This window comes from Taudactylus pleione, unplaced genomic scaffold (genome assembly GCF_031769625.1).
Source record: "Taudactylus pleione unplaced genomic scaffold, aTauple2 ptg000585l, whole genome shotgun sequence".
In the NCBI taxonomy this organism is placed as follows: Eukaryota; Metazoa; Chordata; class Amphibia; order Anura; family Myobatrachidae; genus Taudactylus; species Taudactylus pleione.
Window position 1 is genome coordinate 1685217 of NW_028284987.1, and position 20408 is coordinate 1705624.

General features: G+C 45.6%; 1 protein-coding gene across 12 annotated transcripts in view; it reads right to left on the reverse strand.

Moving 5' to 3' along the window:
* The window catches only part of NCOR1 (nuclear receptor corepressor 1), a 223338-nt gene that overhangs the window by 55263 nt on the left and 147667 nt on the right, over window positions 1-20408 (reverse strand). For all 12 annotated transcript variants that reach the window (XM_088453648.1, XM_088453646.1, XM_088453643.1 and 9 more), the window contains 5 exons: window positions 15540-15666; window positions 12341-12896; window positions 12121-12250; window positions 11806-12001; window positions 9009-9182 (listed from right to left, as the gene is read on the reverse strand). In XM_088453648.1, the coding sequence (XP_088309774.1) occupies window positions 9009-9182; window positions 11806-12001; window positions 12121-12250; window positions 12341-12896; window positions 15540-15666 (1183 nt within the window). The remainder of the gene's footprint in view (window positions 1-9008; window positions 9183-11805; window positions 12002-12120; window positions 12251-12340; window positions 12897-15539; window positions 15667-20408) is intronic.

A 20408-nucleotide genomic window follows, 5' to 3' on the forward strand; every position in this document is an offset into this window, starting at 1 on the left:
AGGAGCTTTAGATGCAGAACCCATAACCTGAGCAAGGCTATTCACAGAGCGGACTAAATTCTGAGCCCACGCTGGTTCTGTTGCTAGAAAAGAAGGGTGAGATGTGCTAGGTAGATCTCTGGCGGCCTCCCGTTCCCTACGGGAAGCGGCTAATTCAGAAGAAAGATCCGCCATGACCCCTGCCAAACTATTTATGAAGGAGGGAGTGACAGACTGCGTGCTAGCACTCTCTGCTTCACACGTCTCGCACAGGGAAGACCCTTCGGAGCGAGCATGGGTAAATTTTTTCCTGCACTTACTGCAGGCAAACAGCTTTTGTGAAGCAGCTTTTTCTGTTCTGGATGTCATCATTCACTCACAGACAGACACCACGTACAACTCAGTAGTGCAAAAGGAGTATAGGGAGAAGCAGAATTTCAATAATAATGCTACTCAAGTATGGGAGCAGACAGAGCAATAAGGGAGGAGCAGAATTTCAATAATAATGCTACTCAGGATGCAGACAGAGCAGTATAGGAGGAGCAGAATTTCAATAATAATGCAGCTCAGTAACAGGGGCAGACAGTGCAATATAAGGGAGGAGCAGATCAATAAAAAAAAACAGAAGGTAGTGAACTACCTTACTGTAATTACAGACCCCCTGTAGAAGCTCAGTCTTCTCCCCTCCGATCCGCTCTAGCTCTACAGAGGCGCCACTCCCTCTCAGAGCGCGCCAAACGAGCCCAGCAGTGAAGGAGGAAGAGGAGGAGGGCCTATAAGCTCCACCCCCTTTTGTCAATGGCCGCCGCTATTATATGCGCGCGGCATAGCCCTGCATCCCAGCCGCACGCGGGGGCCAGCGGCACGACTGCCGCCAGTGATTAACGTGCCGGTGCCTTTACACAAGCACCGGCACGCACAGGTAGGACCGCCGCTTCCTCTGCAGAGCCTACCTAACAGCCAGCGCTGGTGTTCTTCCGCAACACCAGCGTGGCACTGACAGCCGCGCGCTGTTAAAAAACCCCAGCAAATTATTTTCACCTCTCCTGCTAGACAGGAGAGGTGTGCATACTCACAGGGCTGCTGCGGCCAGAGCGCTGGGCTGTGAGGGGAGAGCGGGGACCCGGACACAAGCCAGTGTTAGCTGTGGCGGGCCCCGCTGAGTCTGATGACTCCTTCACTGCCAAAAGGCAGCCTCCCCTCCATAGGGTGACCGGACACAGGCTGCAGTAGCCGTGTGGTCCCCTCTCTGGCGGCTCCCACGATGCAGGCAGACTGTCACAGCTAACAGTCTGCCTGTCCTCTTGTTTCTTCTTTATAAATTAATACATATATACTTAAGGGCTGGAGACAGCCCCTGTGCACCGGCTCTACTCGGGCACATTCTAAAAACTGGGGCTGATGGGGCATAGAGGGGGAGGAGCCAGTCACACTTGTAGATTTTTAAAGTGCCAGGCTCAACTCAACCCACCGTCTATACCCCACTGTCATGAAGCTCCAGTGTCCCCTAGTGGATGAAGGAGAAATTATCCACTGCTATACCATACGCAGCCTGAGGCCTCATAGCGTGCGCTGAAGGAAGCAGTTCCTAAGTAAGGTCTGACCTGCCTTAACTGTGCGTATGGGTCTGATGTTACCGATTGTTTCGATAGGTTGCCAAAGTATACGGATGTGAGTAAGGGGAAGTGGGCGTCCTTATGTTATGCGAACATTTGTATATCACTGCTATTAGCAACTGTGATGCGTGCGTATAAGCAGAATAGCAATCCTTGCTGAATCAGGACCACAGTCCCTCGCTTTCATCGCACTCTCACAAGGTCTGCCAGTATCAATGCTCTACAATTAGTATGTTTGTGAAAGGTTTTCAATAATATGGATCCCAGTTTGTCACACTTTTATAACACTAAGGCACGGTTACTATAAAACAATTAAACCATGCTGACATGGTCATCAGCATACTGCTTTAATTATATCCAAATGTGTTTCAATTATTATAAATACATATAATTATGCATTTAATATGTGTGTGTGCACGTGTGTATTTTTAATATTGGACAGAGATGCAAGTGTTATTACAGATAACATAAATGTGGACAAAACAATTAACACTGCCTTAACAGGTTCAGTCAAGGTCTGAGACTATGGGGGTATGTGCACAAATCCAAAACATATGTCACTCTTATCACATGTAGCATTACTAGAACAAAACATCATTATAACTTTGTTTTTGTATCAAGTCAAATATAATGGTAACACATCTTAATCCCTTCCAAATGTTCCATATTTGGGATTTTATTTCTACACTGCTACAAAGATAGTCCGCTCTTACTACATTACAAGCATCTTGTGAGCTCTATCCCACCACACAAATTTTTCTCTCCTCTTTCCTTCACTCAACTGGGTATACAAAGCATTGACAAACTCCTCCGCCATGCCCACGAACTTGGTCCTCATGGAACTCTAACAGTGTGTTTTCAAGGTATCCTCAGGAATAATTAGTAACCACTTGTAGATCTATTGTGTTAGTCAACTTACATACCTATGCTCCAACTAAAATATCTGAAAAACATGCACTGTTAGGGGTCCAGGTTTGAGAAACAGTGCCCTTGAACTTTAAATGCCCAGCTATTGCAGCGTTTAATTGGGTTGGGTACAGATTGCTAAGGCACGGGGTCCCGATGGTCAGAACCCAAACACCGGCATCCCGACAGTGTTAGGATACGACACTTGTCGGTCAATATCCTAACCCTCCCTCACTGGTGGCTAAACCTAACCACCTCTTCACTGCACCCTAAACCTAACCCTCCCCCCCTTAGCGCCTAACCCTAACCCTCCCCCTAATGCCAGTCCTAACCTCTAACCCTCCACCTATCCCTGCTACTTACCTTCGAGATTCCGGAGGTCGGGATGCCGGCGCCGAGATTCTGAAAGGTGTCGGGATTCCGGTGCCGGCATTCTGAGCGTCGGAATTCCCACAGTCGGTATTATAACCACATCCAGTTTAATTAATAGGTTACATTTGCTACTTGCCCAAAAATATTATGCTCAAAAGAAAAGAAAACAGGATTTTGGTACTTACCGATAAATCCCTTTCTCCGATTCCACAGGGGACACTGGAGTTCAAGACAGTGGGGTATAGACGGTGGTAGAGTAGAGCCTGGCAATTTAAATAATCTAGAAGTGTGACTGGCTCCTCCCCCTCTATGCCCCATCAGCCCCAGTTTAAGAACTGAGCCCGAGAGGAGACGGAGGACAACAGGAAAACGAGGAGAAGGAGAAGACCACAGAACGGAACAATACCGACTGAAGGAGAACAGAGGAAACCACTGCAGGGAACACATGCAGCCACACAACTATATAAAGACCCACAACAGGCAGGTACGCCGCGCCGGGCGGGCGTCCAGTGTCCCCTGTGGAATCGGAGAAAGGGATTTATCGGTAAGTACCAAAATCCTGTTTTCTCCTTCATCCACTAGGGGACACTGGAGTTCAAGACAGTGGGGACGTCCCAAAGCCAACCTCCCGGGTGGGAAGCGCGGAGAACATGCCGACCCTTCGGGCAACCGAACAGGGACCGCATAGAACCGGAGGTTCAACGGAAGGCAAGAGCTGAGAATCAAGTGGCGTGAGCCAGGAGACAACCAGAACTCCGTGCGGAACAGACACAGAATACCACAACGTACAGTAATCGAATGGAATAAGCGGCTAGCGAGAAAACACCCTCAGATGAGAAGCATCAGAACACTGTAAACTCAGCTGAAAACAGACCAAGCCAGACTGTTGGGAGCAGAGAACTCCTACCCGAATCCATAGGAGAAGGGCAGTAACCCGAGAAGAAACCTCGAGGAAACCGTACCAGATTCGGAAACAGGAAGCTGCCACATTTTGCAGATAGCAGAATACCAGCACTGCTGGACATAACTCATATAGATAGAAGTATAACGATACCAATCTACAAAAACAGAGAGTCCACAGACTCCTCACAAAAAGTATAAGGTAAAAGTCAAGGCCGCACAGTCGCCCTGAACCCTTCCGAAAGTCCAACTACTACAAAGTTGTGAACCAGCGGAAGGATGAGACCATAGAAATCTCCAACGAGTGGAGATCACCCTGGGCATGAGGCCGAGGCGGCTTCGAGAAGATTGAGATTACAATACCTTCCAGAGGGTCAGACCGCAGTACAACCCCTTCTGAGAACAGGAATAAACCAGCAACTGAAACCCTGACGCTAAAGAGAAAACAACGGACAACTTCCAACATGATGGAAGTGCATAGGTAGTAGTAACTGCTGGCCTGAACATAGCATGAAAACAACCAGGAAGATACCAGTCAGGTACCTGTCAGTATGATAAAAATATCAACAGCTACTGAACAGGAAACCCACCAGGCCCCCTGAGTGGAACATGGTGACTGTCACACTTCTATGTAAAGATGTGCAGTAGCCAAGAGATGTGCTTTGGTCCATAACGCCAACAGATTCTAGTAGAATTGGTTCTCAATGTTGTAACTATGCACCCACACTCCAGGAAAATTCTAAAGTGTAGAGCCAACTGATTAAAAGAGCGGATGGCTGCTAGGAGGCAGTAAGGGAGAAGAACTCTATGTATGTCAGTTTACATGAAATAGGAGCCTCTACCGAGGCATTAGTGGGTAAGCTCTCACCTGTGAGCGACCAGAAGCCCTCTGGCCCGAAATGTAGAATGTCACTGACCTGTTGTATCGCAAAGCAACCCGCCACATTAGGAATAGAGAGTAGCTTCAGTGGGCTAAGACCAATGCCCTACAGCACGTACTTCAGTCTGGAGATGTGCAGTAGAAAATACTGTGGAAACTAGCAGAATGTTAGTGGAGACAAGAAGGTCGTAAAACAGGACTCTATACCTGAGCCTGTTCCATTAGAGACGTGTATCTGAAGATTATACTTATACCCCAAAAACGGTCTGCTAGTTTAAGTATCCTTACATAAATATTTACAATGTGTATTATGCCCACCAATCTAATATAACCCAGGTCTGTCCCTGCCTAAATCGGTAGGTGGCCCTAGGCCTTCAAGATATGAATTGTACCTAAGGGCCCTTTAGACTCATTCTATTGAGATATACGACAATAATATGGAGTATCGGAATCGATACTGAGAAGGGTACCTGTACTTAGACATAGAACTCGTTAGTTATCCCAAGCAAAGAAGGGAGATAGCAGTAGTGATAACCCCAGTAGGGTTAAACAGAAAACAGGTTTTTGTTTCCCAATTATTAGGAAATATACATACAAGGAATGGGCGTCTTACCAGTTTGCTACCAAGTGCATCACTGTAATGATAATAGGTCCCCCGAAACGGGGCGCCATAGATATAGACTAACATGAACCGAGCTATATAAGTATATATCCTTATATACATGTGACATGGCTAGGGTCCATACTAGAAGCAATGCCTTAGGGAATTGTGACTATCACTATGTAAGCTGCAGCACATGACTTTAGATTATAGAGCCACCAAATAATATGTATGGATATAGCCTACAGCTTCTGGTAATCCCTGGCGGCTTCCCATGCGTGGTATTATAGGTAACCTAATGCTTGTAGAAGTATAGGCCTCCTACACATATACATGTATATACACACAACCCAATCCCCCGGGAGAGATCGTGTTAAGCGGAGTTATTGTACCATCTACCGCATCAGGAGTCCAGCCTCCAATCGCAGCCTTCTATCAATATGCAAGGTATCAGACATAAAACTGATAACAACAGATCCTACCCCTGCTCTTATGGTAAGGATAAGAAGCGATATCCACATATGCATATGCATACCTACATACAAATTTAGTAGGTGACAATAATATTGTAAAATTAGAACATGAGCAAAAATTAAAGCCATGGAAGGAACTGAGCCCAAGGACAAAATTCACTCCAGCATGTATATGTTCTACTGCAGGGCTAGTATAAAATACAATATACATATTACATATATATATATATACACACACACACATATACATACCATACACGTGGCTTACCCCCACGCAGGGGGACTGCTCATGTACCGCATGTGGCCGTCACTCTGCTACTGCGCAGGGGCAGGGTATGTTAGCTGCGTGCTGTCCCAGACTGGTTTCAATCCTGGGACCCTTCTGTTACAGGTGTACTCGCCTTAGCAGGTGAGCCATTTTAGCGCCAGATTAACCCATTTTTCGAAGTGGGAATCAAAAAGACCACCTCAGTGCTGTGAGGCAGCAATGCCACGTTACTAACCTCTTCCTGTATGTGCTGCCGAAGGGAACACATGAGAAATAAATAGATGCACATATGCATACCTTCTAAAGTAAGCACAGAAAACTGGTGAAAGGTTTTAAGACCAGCCTATAATGTAGTATATGTAGTAATGTAGTATATGTGCTGCCACATATATGCATGGGAAGATACTGCCCCTCTTTAAGGCGAGCCCATGTGAGGCATAAGCCTGGGGATGGGACGCCAAAATGTGCTAACCCTGGGTGAAGGGTATGCTATAACCATAAGTTCTGGCAGCAGCACCAGAACAGTAGAGCTAGTACACCATGAGGCTATGATACTTCACAAGCTAAGATACCAAGCCATTAGATTAAGCTAGGCGCCCTTTGTTATAGAACGAAGGGAAGCCTGCCAAGCGGCGCTGCATTGGCGGGACTGTCTCGTCAATCCCTCGCTTCTAGCTGTGATGCATCGACTGAACTGGCCTCTTTCAGAACCGCCTAACGTGGTGTTATGGTGCAAAAGGGAATTGGGCTAGTTCCCATACAGCTAGCAACCAGCTATGCACTGTAGCTAGCACTAAACTCCTGTCATACAAGGACAGGGCCTCCCCTACCCTTTGCGCTGAAGCACTCCCAGTGTGGAAGGCGTAAGAGACCCACGCTAAAGCACTCCCTGCTGCAGGTAGTGCACTGAGCTATCATGCTTGTGTGCAGTAGTAACTACAGTCCTTAAAAGGGAAACAGGGGGCGCTGTTTGTACATGAATACCGCGCTGTACGTGTGCAAACTGCTACACTCCAGTTAGCACAGCGCTGCTAGCCCCCTTAATAGTATAAAGCGGTGATGCTGTCCTGCTGTGACAGGAGTGTGAAGGTCATACAGCACTGCATCGGGGAGCCGCATTGTGCTGGTATAACGTAAGGCTATTAGCCCTATGTTATAGCTAACAGGGAAGCCTGCTCAGCCCAGCCAGGAGCTGCGGGACGCGGCATCTCCTCCTGAGATCTAGATGAGGAGCGTTGCTAATTTTTTAAAACCAGCCTAAGCAAAGACAGTGCTGCCTGCACCGGGAGAACATACAAACTCCACACAGCAAGAGCCGTGGAGAGATCCGAGCCCTGCGCTGATACTTATTTGTAGCCAGCCCTATACTCCTATCTCTACTTTTGTGCTAGCAGCACTCCCAGCGTGGGAGAAGGAGGGAGTCGCGTAGGATACCCACGCTAATTAACCCTGTTGCAGGAGTTAGGAGGCAGCCGCGCTCTTCAGGCGCTGGTCTGCACTGCACCTTTAACCAGCGGCAGGCAGTGGTACAGATGGCGCGGCTATTATGCATGACGCGCCCTTCCCTAAAATCCCGGCTATCAGTGTGTGCGCGCGCGCGTGCACTGTTATGCTCGCCTCTGCCCACTTACTAGGAAAGAGTGGGCTGGGCGTAATGTAGGGAACACAACCTTCCTCCCGGCCCTGCAGAACGGGGTGCGGGACCAGCAGATACATTTATAAGGCTGGGCCGCTCAATAAGGGAAGCCTCTTTACGCGGGTACTCCTTACCAAGGATCGCGCTGCTTGTCAGCGCTGCAACTGCCTCTGTAGAGGGACGCGTCTGGCCTCCTGAAGCCGGCCATTACACCAGATGGCAGGACCTCGCCTGTGCTGCACTATTTAGTGAGCAGCGGTGCGGCGTCTGTCTTACTCACACCTGGCTGCCCCGCTGGTTGGGCTGCCCCGCAATTAGGGCCGCGAAGGGGGGCGTGGCTTTTCCCCGAGTGCAGCCGCCATTTTAATAATGGGGGGGCTGCTGCTGCCCGCTCTAGACGCGGCAGGATGCCCTCCCAGGTACCTCTGAGGTCCCTTCCCGGGGGGACTAATGCAGAGTATGTCAGCGCAGCAGCGCTAACGGACCGGCAGACCGCGCTGCTCTCAGATGAGGGCTTAGAGCACGAGCCCGACTCCATCCCCTCGTTAATAGGAGGGGGATGGCTAGGAATAAGTCAGTCAGCAGCTCCGACACTACCACTTTCACTGGCAGGGGGAAGGAGCAGTGTGTGACAGCCATGCAGTGTGCGCTGTCCCTGAGCCCAGCGTTTTGGCCCACCACTCCAGCTAGTCAGGAGTAGTGGGATATACTTACGGACTGCTGCGGCCGGGTTGCTGGGCTGGGGGGCAAATGAGGAAACCCGGACACGAACCGGTTTCAGTTGTGGCGGGTCCTCATGGAGTCCGATGACTCTGTTTAAAGTCCCCCCTCAGGGTCACCGGACACAGACTGCAGTAGCCGTGTGGTGCCCTCCCGGCGGCTCCCACGTAGCAGGCAGACTGCCACAGTAAGCAGCCTGCCTGTCCTCAGTGCTTGTATAAAAGCTTAAAATATGATTATATGAGAAAGGCTGGAGACAGCCTGATGTGCGACCGGCTCTCTCGGGCACATTCTAAAAACTGGGGCTGATGGGGCATAGAGGGGGAGGAGCCAGTCACACTTCTAGATTATTTAAAGTGCCAGGCTCTACTCTACCACCGTCTATACCCCACTGTCTTGAACTCCAGTGTCCCCTAGTGGATGAAGGAGAAATAGTAATTAACTGCATATAGCTCTCATTTAAACAAGTATATGAAACAGGGAGAGAAAATGCATAGGGGTACCATGGGGACACAATCGCTGGGAAGGAGGAACATTTAAGCAACTTTCCTCATATAAATCATACACCACACACAAAATGCAGAACAGAACTCCAGAGAGAGAATAAATGGAGCAGGGGATAAAGTCTGATTGCAGATGTGGTATTGGCAGTAGTACCTGGAGGGACACAATAACGAACAGGATTCAGATCTGCTTGCGGAGAAGCTTTGCCGACATCCCGTGGAGACATCCTATATGGTGAAACGGACCGTGCAGCATTTTGCATTTGAGCTTCATGTTCCAGTGCACGCTTGACTTCAGCAGCAGCATAAGGCATATAAACAGATTTTCCTGCCAAAGAAAGTCACAGTAATTTGTGTGAAAATAAAAAAATATAACAAGAATCCATCTCTTCCAACATAATGCATGTTTCAAAGATTCTCTGAACTAAGCACGGCACACAGCATATCACCATAATATATACACCGCACAATAATGCATATGAAAGCTGCATTATTGTAACTACTCATATTCAGCCATTTATCATGAGACCTCACCTTATAATTCTAATTGGTTACCGCACAGATGACGCCCTTTAATACCAAGGAGCCCCTACACAGCACTTGTTTCCATAGGTTCTAGATAAACTTTTATCTTACTAATATGACAGGGCATTCATGGGATAATTAAGTTGCAATTTAATATCTTAAAACGCCATGTCCTTTTCGGGATGCGGTCAATATCCTGACCGTGGTGATTCCGGCACTCATGATGCCGTTGCCGGAATACCGACACTTGTCAGAATCCCGGCGCTGGCATCCTGACCGCCAGAATCCCGAAGGTAAGTAGTGGGGTTGAGGAAAGGGTTAGCGTTAGGCCGGTGGTTCCCAAACTGTGCTCCATGGCACCCTGGGGTGCATCAGGACACTTGCAGGGGTGCCTCGGGTTGGTGATCCAGTAGCAAATCAAATTATTTATGGTCAATGTAATGTAAATATGTAGACAAACAGAAGCTCAAACCTGTCCACCACCAGATAACTGAACCTAAGGATGGCAGGGGAGCACAATTTACTTTACTACATTTTTTTCTGAATTCCTCTAATCACAAACGTCTGGCTTAGAGGTGCCGTGAAAACAATGCTGTTACTCCAGGGCATCGTGATTCAAAAAAGTTTGGGAACCTCTGCGTTAGGGGTTAGGCACTAAGGGAGAAGGGTTAGGTTTAGGGTGCGGGCAGGGGGAGGTTTGGTTTAGGCACTTGGGGGGAGATTAGGGTCAGACGCCGGCTGGGGAGGGAAGAGGGTTAGGGTAGGGGAGAGGGAGAGGGTTACAATACTGACTGACAAAGTGTCCTATTTTAACCCTGTTGGGATGCTGGCGTCGGGATTCTGACTACCGGGATCCTGAGCGCCGGGATCCCGTACCCATCCCCTCCCTGCCTGGTGGCCGATTTATTAATGAAACAGATTACCGCTTTTAACAAGTGTTCAATTACATCATCATTAATATCTGGACACCTACAACAAATAAAAACTAGGAAAGGCAACAAAATTGTGTGGTATATAGTGACTGCTCGTAGCTCCTCCCAGTCTCATGTCTGTACCTTCTAGGTTACCCTCATAGGTCATTGTTCTATTTCTATGTACAATTTGTTCTTTGTATGACTGCTGTACTGACTGACTTCTGATGGTCACTGTGGCATCTGATTGGTCCTGCCACAAACATCCCACTTCAAGAGCCATTTTAAAGTGTGAACAAAGATGTTCAAAAGAATACAGTATATACTTAGTGACTTGGGAAATGTAACAATAATTCTGCATCTAGTACGACCTTACACAGGTACAGAAGCCTCATGGAAATGCAGGTAGCGGACAATACAAATGGAAATACTTTTGTAAATGAGGGAACCTAACCATAATGAACACAGTTTCCCATACAGGTGGTTTATGCATTAAACAAATAATATTCCAGCAGAGTCATATAAAAACACTTGACTGTTTTGGTTGCATATTACTCCAAAAGGAGACCTCAATGACTTAGAAAGAGGGGTGATTACTGCAGGCGCTTCAGTGGCCAAACACTGCTAGGCTACGACATGGCACATGACGATAGCCAAACGTCCATTTAGGTGACTTCATATGGGGGGGCTTCTAAATTTTTGGCCACTACTTGCATTAAGCAGGCTATGAGACTTCATCTAAGCATCACAACCACCTGTACAATGTAAGGCTGGGTAAACACTGAACGATATTCGGCCCGATTTGGCCAAATCCGACAAATTGGGCATATCGTGCAGTCTGTATGCCCGTTTTTGTGTGCTCCCACGGTCGCATGCGATATCGTGTGATACAGGGTATTTTTTTGACGTGTATAAAATTTAATCAAGCATGTTAACGGATGGGTCCTTTCAGACGGCACGGTCGCCATGTTACAGCCGAAAATATCCACTGAAATGGACGGCTGGATTGGGAAAACAAACATAGACATGGCAAAGCATCACACACGGCACTAAACCGCTGTGTGGGAAAGGAAAATATCCACTGGGAAAAAAAAAATTCTGTATTTTTGCCAGCTGGTGAAAACCGGTGTGTGTGAAATAGCCCTAAGTGTGAAAAACTCAAAGGTAAACAGCATTCATAAAGCTTCCCTCTGTTGACATAAAGCTACATATGAAGACATATTAAACGTCCGTAGTCCACTTTTGCTGCCAGGGGAACTATTTAAGGGTGTGTACAGCAACATGAGCTGCTGCCAATACTTCCAGATACTGGAAATTATCCAGCTACAGAGAAATCCGCTTACAGATAATCTGAAGGATATTTACAAATGAGAAACACATTAGAGCCCAGTAACACTCAACACTATTTAAATTAATTTGTGAAAAGGAGAATCCCTGTGGCCCCACATATAACTGGAGGAGAACATGTTTCCTTGGTTTAGCTGTATTAATCGTTATAAAGGACAATACAATTACCTTCCCATTCAATACTTGGACTCTTGGCTGGACTGGCCGATCTCCTGCTCTCCATGTTGAGCTGTTCCTGCCTCTGCCTCTGCTCTTCTAAAAAGTTGTTTTCATGCAATGATCGTAGATGTTGCTGGTACAAACTAAAGTGACTATTTGCAGGGACTGGTGTTCCTGTTGGTATATTACATGGGCTACAAGATACCTATATGTACATTAACATAAAAAAAAGAAAAAGTTAAGAGATTACAAATAGAGGTCAGTCAGAGATGAGGACATCTACCACTGTCACTCCATACAGTCTTCCGGTCAAACAACACTTACCATGGGTGGTATGACAGCAGCACGGTGGTGTAATTGCTGCAGATCCATTGCTCCCTGCTTCATGGATGGGGATATCAAAATAGTTCCAGTTGGGTTCAACAGTGAAGGCTTAGAATCCATATTGTACACTCTAAAAAAATATATATAGTTCTAAAACACTGGACATTTGTTGCACTCTTTAAGCTTGATATGTCATGCTATAGGAGAGTCGCATACTCACCTTGACCTGTCAGGCTCTCCATCTACTTCCTCATCTGCACTACATGTGGCACTGGAGTCATTGTCGGAGTGAGACTCCGGCCTTAAGTGGGTTGGGATCTGACTGGTGACGTACTGCATGTCTGCCGGTTCTGACTTCTCCTGACTTCTTTCCAGATCGCGGTCTTTAGTATCTTCCTCTATTTTCACTTGGGCACCATCTGGTAGCTTCACCTCTGCTTCAACAGGTTCCACTTTGGTATTAACTTGGAGACTGGAAGCAGGTTTAGGCTCTGTACTCTCACTCCTTTCCTCCAGCTGCATGGCCTCCTCAGGTTCAGTGTTTATTTCCTCCTTTACCTGTAGCTCTGGGTACTGGTTGTCAGGTGTCTTTACATTCTGTGCAGCAGTGGAAGGGGATGCAGTGGAGACTGGTTTGCAAGCAGGGTCTTGCACGGGAGAAGGGGCTGTGGTTAACGAAGCAGAAATTACTCTGTTTTGTGTTTCATCAGCTTGTTTGGCCCCTTCCACAGGTGAAGGGGATGGAGCACTTTCAGTGTCTGAACTGTTATCTGCACCTGCAGCAAAATAAAAACATTAGATCCTCAATATTGTGCAGATGAAAAATGGACAGAATCAACATGACATAGATGATAATTATCTCAAATACCTTGCTCCAAAAGGTCATTTACATTTTCTTAGCAATCTTGGTGACAAATGTAAGGATAAACCCGTAGTCATCTTGTACATTTGATTAGTAAAAGGATTTTGCATCCATTATCAGTGAGCAGTTTACAACCCAAAACCTATGTTAAGAGCATTTCACAGATCTGGCAGCGGGAGGGTTAAAGTAGCGGTATGGGGCATATGGGGAGATTTCTATTCTGTCCTGTCTCATAGACATGATGTTTAAGCATAGCTACATATGTTTAGATAGGTAGAAAAAAAAATGTAGGATTGTCACTGTACCAGACACTTCTTTCAGATTAAACCTTATTGAGATTTAGCTTCTTCCACTAATAGTCATCCCTATACTCGCCCCATGACACCATGGGCAGGTACAATCTTGTTCTAGAGTAGTGAGAACATTTTGAAGTGAAGGCGACTCCCACATGGTCTCAGCTAGTGCAAGACCAACCTGTCTACATAGAACTGGAATAATGTATTTGAGACTAAGGGGCAGTTTACTAAAGCTTCTAAAATAGACAAGTGGTGATGTTACCCATAGCAACCAATCAGATTCTAGCTATCATTTCTCTATTGCATGCTATAAAATGATACACAGAATCTGATTGGTTGCTATGGGCAACATGACAAACTGTCTGTTTTAGGATCTTTAGTAAATATTCTCCTAAGTGAGTTTTTAGAAGTGGAGATGTTGCCCATAGCAACCAATCAGATTCTACTTAACATTTAACTATTATGTTCTAGAATATAATAGCTAGAATCTGATTGGTTTGCTATGGGCAACATCTCCACTTCTGAAAACTCTCGCTTTAGTAAATTTACCCATAAGTCACTGGAACACACACCATCTAGTTGTGCTGCTGGTGTTAGACACCTATACAAACTGGAACTTGCAGACACCATCAATTGGTCAGTATCAAGATTGAATGTGATGTTCGACTTTAACAGACTTTCACTGAAAGCCTCTTTTTCCCCCATTTTATCTTTTGTTTGTCTCTATAAAGGAGGCACAGGCACCCACTGACAACACACTTCCACATTCTATTAACTACCATAAACAAGCCACCTTGTTTCAGCACCAGCATTGAACACAAGGTTCCTAAGTACAGTCTGTCTTATGTCCCAAATTAGCTTTTAAGGACTTTCATTTTTATGTACACTTGTACTGGGTGTAAATAATGTTACATGTATCATAAAAAAATCTTCCATGCTATGTTAGGCTTAAACCCTTCATGGCTAAGAGACCAGCCAATATTCCGCACATCAGAACACCAGTAATGTAATTAAACCAGGCATTAATTCCTCAACTACTGTAAATGATCACATAAGATGTAGCTAAATGCTCAGCTAACGGTGACCTGCTAGAAATTTATGCTGCAGACAATTCCAGCCTTAGTACATATTTAAAAGTATCCTTGTAATTGACTGCATAGTTCCAAGAGAATTATTCACATACCTTTACAGCAGGGGTGGGGAACCTCTTTTCTGCCAAGGGCCATTTCGATATATACAACATTATTTGCGGGCCTGGTCTAGGCCATGCCCCCTCCGCGTGATGTCACATGGGGGCTTGGCCACATTCGCCAGTGATTACAGCAATGCCCGGAGGATGCTCCGGGGAGCTGTAACGGGTAGCGGTGTGACCATCTGAAGCATCCTAAGGACGCTCCAGGTGGCACTGCTGCATAGATTCTGTCTGCAGGGTGACATTCTAGGCACCCTGCTAGCCAAATGAGGCTAGCAGAAAAAAGATCTGAGGGCCAGACCAAATGATACAGAGGGCCTTATAAGGCCCCCGGACAGGAGGTTCCCCATCCCTGCTCTACAGAAAGGCCTCAAAATAATTGTATTTTATCTGAAATATTCAAAAACCTAATAATGGCAAGTCCAAAATAAAACGCCCTATTACACACAGTTTTCAAGTGGTACTCAGTACAATAACCCATGCTATCTAGATTGATGCCTCTCTCCACCTACAGAATGTGCCATCTTTCCTTTAGTACTAGACATAAGAGTTTCACACAATAAATGATTTGGTCAAACCTCAGACTTACTCGCCCTTACTGTTTACCGATTACTCTTAAGACAAGTTATATATGTAATTTTGCTGGTTATCTTGACCTTGGATTATTTAAAATTGTAAGACTTCTAGTTTCTGCAAATATCTGGCTCTGGCATGGGATTTAACATAGACTCCTATTCAATAAACTTTAAAGTGAATCACCAAGGATGAAAACAATGACCTCCTTTTGTTAGGGACACCTCTGATGAGCTCAAACTGCAACAGACAAACTCATCAATTTCAAGGGCCACATCAAATTGTCTCTCACAACTTTAAGCTGGTTATATAACGTAACTAGGACTTCCCTTTGTACGGCTACAAGTGAGGATTACTTTCCTATTTATTGACTTTTATATCACATTATTAAATATTTAAAAAAATAATATTAGTATGTGGCGTTTTGTTTATACATATTTTATTCTGACCGTGATATTTTGGGCTTAAATTTGTTAAAAGTAGTTACAAAAATTACCTTCACTGTCCTCAGGATTCTCTTCATCATTAGACGCTTCATTGTCTTCATCCTCCTGGGCAGACACAGTAGAAGCCACACTATCACACTGGGAGACATCTCGCTCTTCTCGTGGCCTACGGGGAGTCTGCAGATGATACACCACACAAATCAGATTAGGTGGATTTTCTATAATACAATAGGGACTGCAGCAATACTATAACATAGCTTTGTGTGTATGAAGCATTTGCTTATAGCTTTGCTCAGCCTGGTTGGAAAATCATTCCAGCACTATTAGTAACTAAGTGCTCTTTGTTGGACAGTAAATAATTGAAGTGCTAACCATGCGGCAGAAGTTACACTCGGAGGTGTCAAAACTACATGCAAAACCATGTTTGATGGTTGTGCTCTGAAAACCTAAAAACGCTCTAAAAAATTGATTAACCGGCTTATTCACTGCCATTGCATATGTGAGGGTAGCAAAAGTGTCCCCCAGATTGCATGGTAGAGGAAAAGGAGATTATGTTCTTACCTGCTGGGGGACACAGACTTTACACTGGGTATAGGTGGTGAGCTGGAGCAGGGCACCAAACAGTTAACTTTCTTTTCCCAGCAGGCGAGGCTCCCTCTCCCTTATACCCCGCCCCAGCCTAGAGGTCAAGTTTTTTGTTTGGTGCCCAAGGAGTGAGCACGGTTTTCAGGGTTGCTATTAATCAGTCTAATTTTACTTTATATCCTTTTATGTTTTCTTTCAATTGAGCATGCAGTGAGTCAGCGTCCCATGAGACTTCACTGCCACTCTAACAATCCCTAGCGCCAACACCCGCAGCACTGGTGACTGGGTCAGTTACCCAGGTGAGCTTCAGCACACAGAGGGTGAGCCGCAACTGAATGCATTGGGGACAGGTAAGGCGGCTCCCAGCTTGCAGTGGGGGCAGGTTGTATTGCCACCCTCACTAGACCACCAGGGCAACTTTGACAATGGGGCACTAATTTTCAGTGATGGCCATGTTCCTGGGGATTAAGCCAGAAGGGGGAGAATAGCCTTCCCTATTGGCTCCTCCCCATCCCTTGGTACGTCCCCTCATGCAGATTACCCGCCACTGGGTAATCGCCTCCTCTCTCCCTACAATGCTAGGTGGCCATTTTAATACACTGCCTGCCTTCAGCTACATGGAGAAAAAACACATGGGCTTCTGCCTCCCTTTATTCCTCACTCCAGACAGTCAAGTTTTACTTTAACTCCTTTCTCCCATCAGAGCTTGGTTGTTGAGCAGCAATTGCCCATTGCATACTGTCTTTATGCATTGAATGTGCATGTCTAAAAGTGGGGATGTAGTTATGAGACCGGCGGCCGCAAAGCCGCCGGTCTCAATACCAACATCGGAATCCCGGCAAGGGACTTAAGCTAGGCGACTAAATACCGATGCCTATCTTAATCCCGACGCCAGCCCGAACGAGGTAAGTCCAGGGTGCAATAGCGATAACCGCGCAGTGGGGAAGGGTTAGAGCGTAGCGGGTTTGGGGGGAGGTTAGGGGTAGGCAACCCCCGGGGGGGTTAGGTTTAGGGAGTGGTAAGACGGGGGTTAGGGTTAGGCACCACTAAGGGCGGGTTAGGAGGAGTAGGGATAGAGTACTTACCTGCTGGCGTCGTGATATGAACCCATTCCCTAAAAGTGTATAGAAGTACTTTGTTCTCTACGCTTTCTTTATTCTCTAAGAGTTCAGATTTACCTTGTTTGTCTATAGACTGTCTATTCCTTCATATCTCTGTAGGGACTACAGTCATTCAATTGACAAGTCATCTTGTGAACACGAGTTTGTTATTGGTGTTCACATTGACATAACATTTATTGCATAGCCCCACTTATTAATTTATTTTTGGCGCTCTTACATTGTACCTCTTACTACACACCACAGATTAATTTTTTTGGCTGATTCATGGAATTACATGAATTTTTCTTCCAAGGGCAAGGAACCTAGGGAAGGGGGTGCTCCTGTGTTGCCAACTGTAGGAACTGTACTGGTGTACTTTCTCCTCAGGCTCTGTGTACAGTGTATTACTGCTAAGCAGCGGGAGGTCCCTTTGGCCACATATTCCAATCAGGAACCAGCATGGGCTTCCGTCCTTTACAGGTAATGTTGCAGTTAGTCAGAGGATAAAAAGACAGCAATTGGCTGACAGTGAGAATTGCTGCTTAGCAAATTACAAGTTTCCATACCAGCTGTAATGCAATTCCCTGACAGTGAGTAGAAGCAATAGAGACTAGCTGCTTTTATCAAACATCAATAGAGATTGACTGAATCTCTATTTACAGTCAGGTGCATAAATATTGAGACATTGACAGAATTTTCATATTTTGGCCTCTATTCACCACCACAATGGCTTTGAAATGAAACAAACAAGATGTGCTTTAAATGCAGACTTTCAGATTTAATTTGAGGGTAATTACATCCAAATCAGGTGAACGGTGTAAGAATTACAGAGGTTTCTATATGTGCCTCCCACTTTTTAAGGGGCCAAAAGTAATGGGACAAACTAAACAATCCTAAATCTAACTTTCACTTTTTAATACTTTGTTGCAAATCCTTTGCAGGCAATTACAGCCTGAAGTCTGGAACGCATAGACATCACCAGACGCTGGGCTTCATCCCTGGTGATGCTCTGCCAGGCCTCTACTGCAAATGTCTTCAGTTCCTGCTTGTTCTTGGGGCATTTTCCCTTCAGTTTTGTCTTCATAAAGTGAAATGCATGCTCAATCGGATTCAGGTCAGGGGATTGACTTGGCCATTGCATAACATTCCACTTTTTAGCCTTAAAAACCTCTTTGGTTGCTTTTGTAGTATGCTTCGGGTCATTGTCCATCTGCACTGTGAAGCGCCGTACAATGAGTTCTGAAGCATTTGACTGAATATGAGCATATAATATTGCCCAAAACACTTCAGAATTCATTCTGCTGCTCTTGTCAGCAGTCACATCATCAATAAATACAAGGGAACCAGTTCCATTGGCAGCCATACATGCCCCCGCCATGACACTACCACCACCATGCTTCACTGATGAGGTGGTATGTTTTGGATCATGAGCAGTTGCTTTCCTTCTCCATACTCTTCTCTTCCCATCACTCTGGTACAAGTTGATCTTTGTCTCATCTGTCCATAGGATGTTGTTGCAGAACTGTAATGGCTTTTTTAGATGTTGTTTGGCAAACTCGAACGTGGTCTTCCTGTTTTTGTGGCTCACCAATGGTTTACATCTTGTGGTGAACCCTCTATATTCACTCTTGTGAAGTCTTCTCTTGATTGTTGACTTTGACACATATACACCTACCTCCTGGAGAGTGTTCTTGATTTGGCCAACTGTTGTGAAGGGGTTTTTCTTCACCAGGGAAATAATTCTTCTGTCATCCACCACAGTTGTTTTCCGTGGTCTTCCGGGTCTTTTGGTGTTGCTGAGCTCTCCGATGCGTTCGTTCTTTTTAAGAATATTCCAAACAGTTGATTTGGCCACACCTAATGTTTTTGCTATCTCTCTGATGGGTTTGTTTTGATTTTTCAGCCTAATGATGGCTTGCTTCACTGATAGTGACAGCTCTTTGGATCTCATATTGAGAATCGACAGCAACTGATTCAAAATGCAAATGTCACACCTAGAATCAACTCCAAACCTTTTACCTGCTCAATTGATAATGAAATAACGAGGGAATAGCCCACACCTGTCCATGAAATAGCTTTTGAGTTGATAGTCCCATTACTTTTGGCCCCTTAAAAAGTGGGAGGCACATATAGAAACTGTTGTAATTCCTACACCGTTCACCTGATTTGGATGTAATTACCCTCAAATTAAATCTGAAAGTCTGCAGTTAAAGCACATCTTGTTTGTTTCATTTCAAAGCCATTGTGGTGGTGAAGAGAGGCCAAAATATGAAAATTCTGTCAATGTCCCAATATTTATGCACCTGAATGTATATGGAAAGAGTCACTTAGGAGTGCTGTGCTGCTACATGCATTCTCATAGCGAGCAACAAACATCTTCAAGAATGAGGACACACTTTACAAGATACAGAAATCTAGTAAGCAGCCAGGGGCGTAACTAAGTATTTGAAGGCCCCATAGCAAATGTTTATAAGGGGCCCTAAGTACCACCCAATGGTGAAAAAAATAAGAGTTATGTTACAACATTCCTTAGTTAACTCTTTTTCTTTGAAGTCCATAGGGTCCACAGGATCTACCTTGGGGGGTATGTAGTTGGCGTGATCCATTGCACCAAAACAGCTTACAGCTTTGAAGTCCCAGCATGCATAGATCCCTCCTCCCCATATACCCCGCCCCCAGCCACAGGCATTCAGTTTGTAAACAAACCTTACGGCAAGAGATGGAAAGTGGAGAAGGAAGTGCAATGTACCCAAGAAACACTCCCAAAACATGAAGAGGGAATCAGTGATACAAAAAGAAAGGAACAGATCCCAACTGAGGCCAGGTGCGTCAGGGTGGGTGCCCTGTGGACCCTATGGACATCGAAGAAAAAGAGTTAACTAAAATATGTTATACCATAACTTATTTTATTCTTCAGGGTCCATAGCGTCCACAGTATCTATCTTGGGGACGTCCTAAAGTAGTTCCCTTAAGGGTGGGGATGCTCCTGAGCAGAGAGGAGAATCCGCTGCCCAGAGAAAGCACCCTGGGAGGCAAAAGTATCAAATGCATAGAATTTGATAAAGTTATGGACGAAAGACCAAGTGGCCGCCTTGCACAGCTGTTCAGCCGAGGCGCCATGTCTAACTGCCCACGATGGTCCCACAGACTGAGTAGAATGTGCTGTCACCTTGTTCGGCACAGGGAGATCAGCCTGTGTATAGATCTGAGAAACAGTCATACACAGCCAGCGAG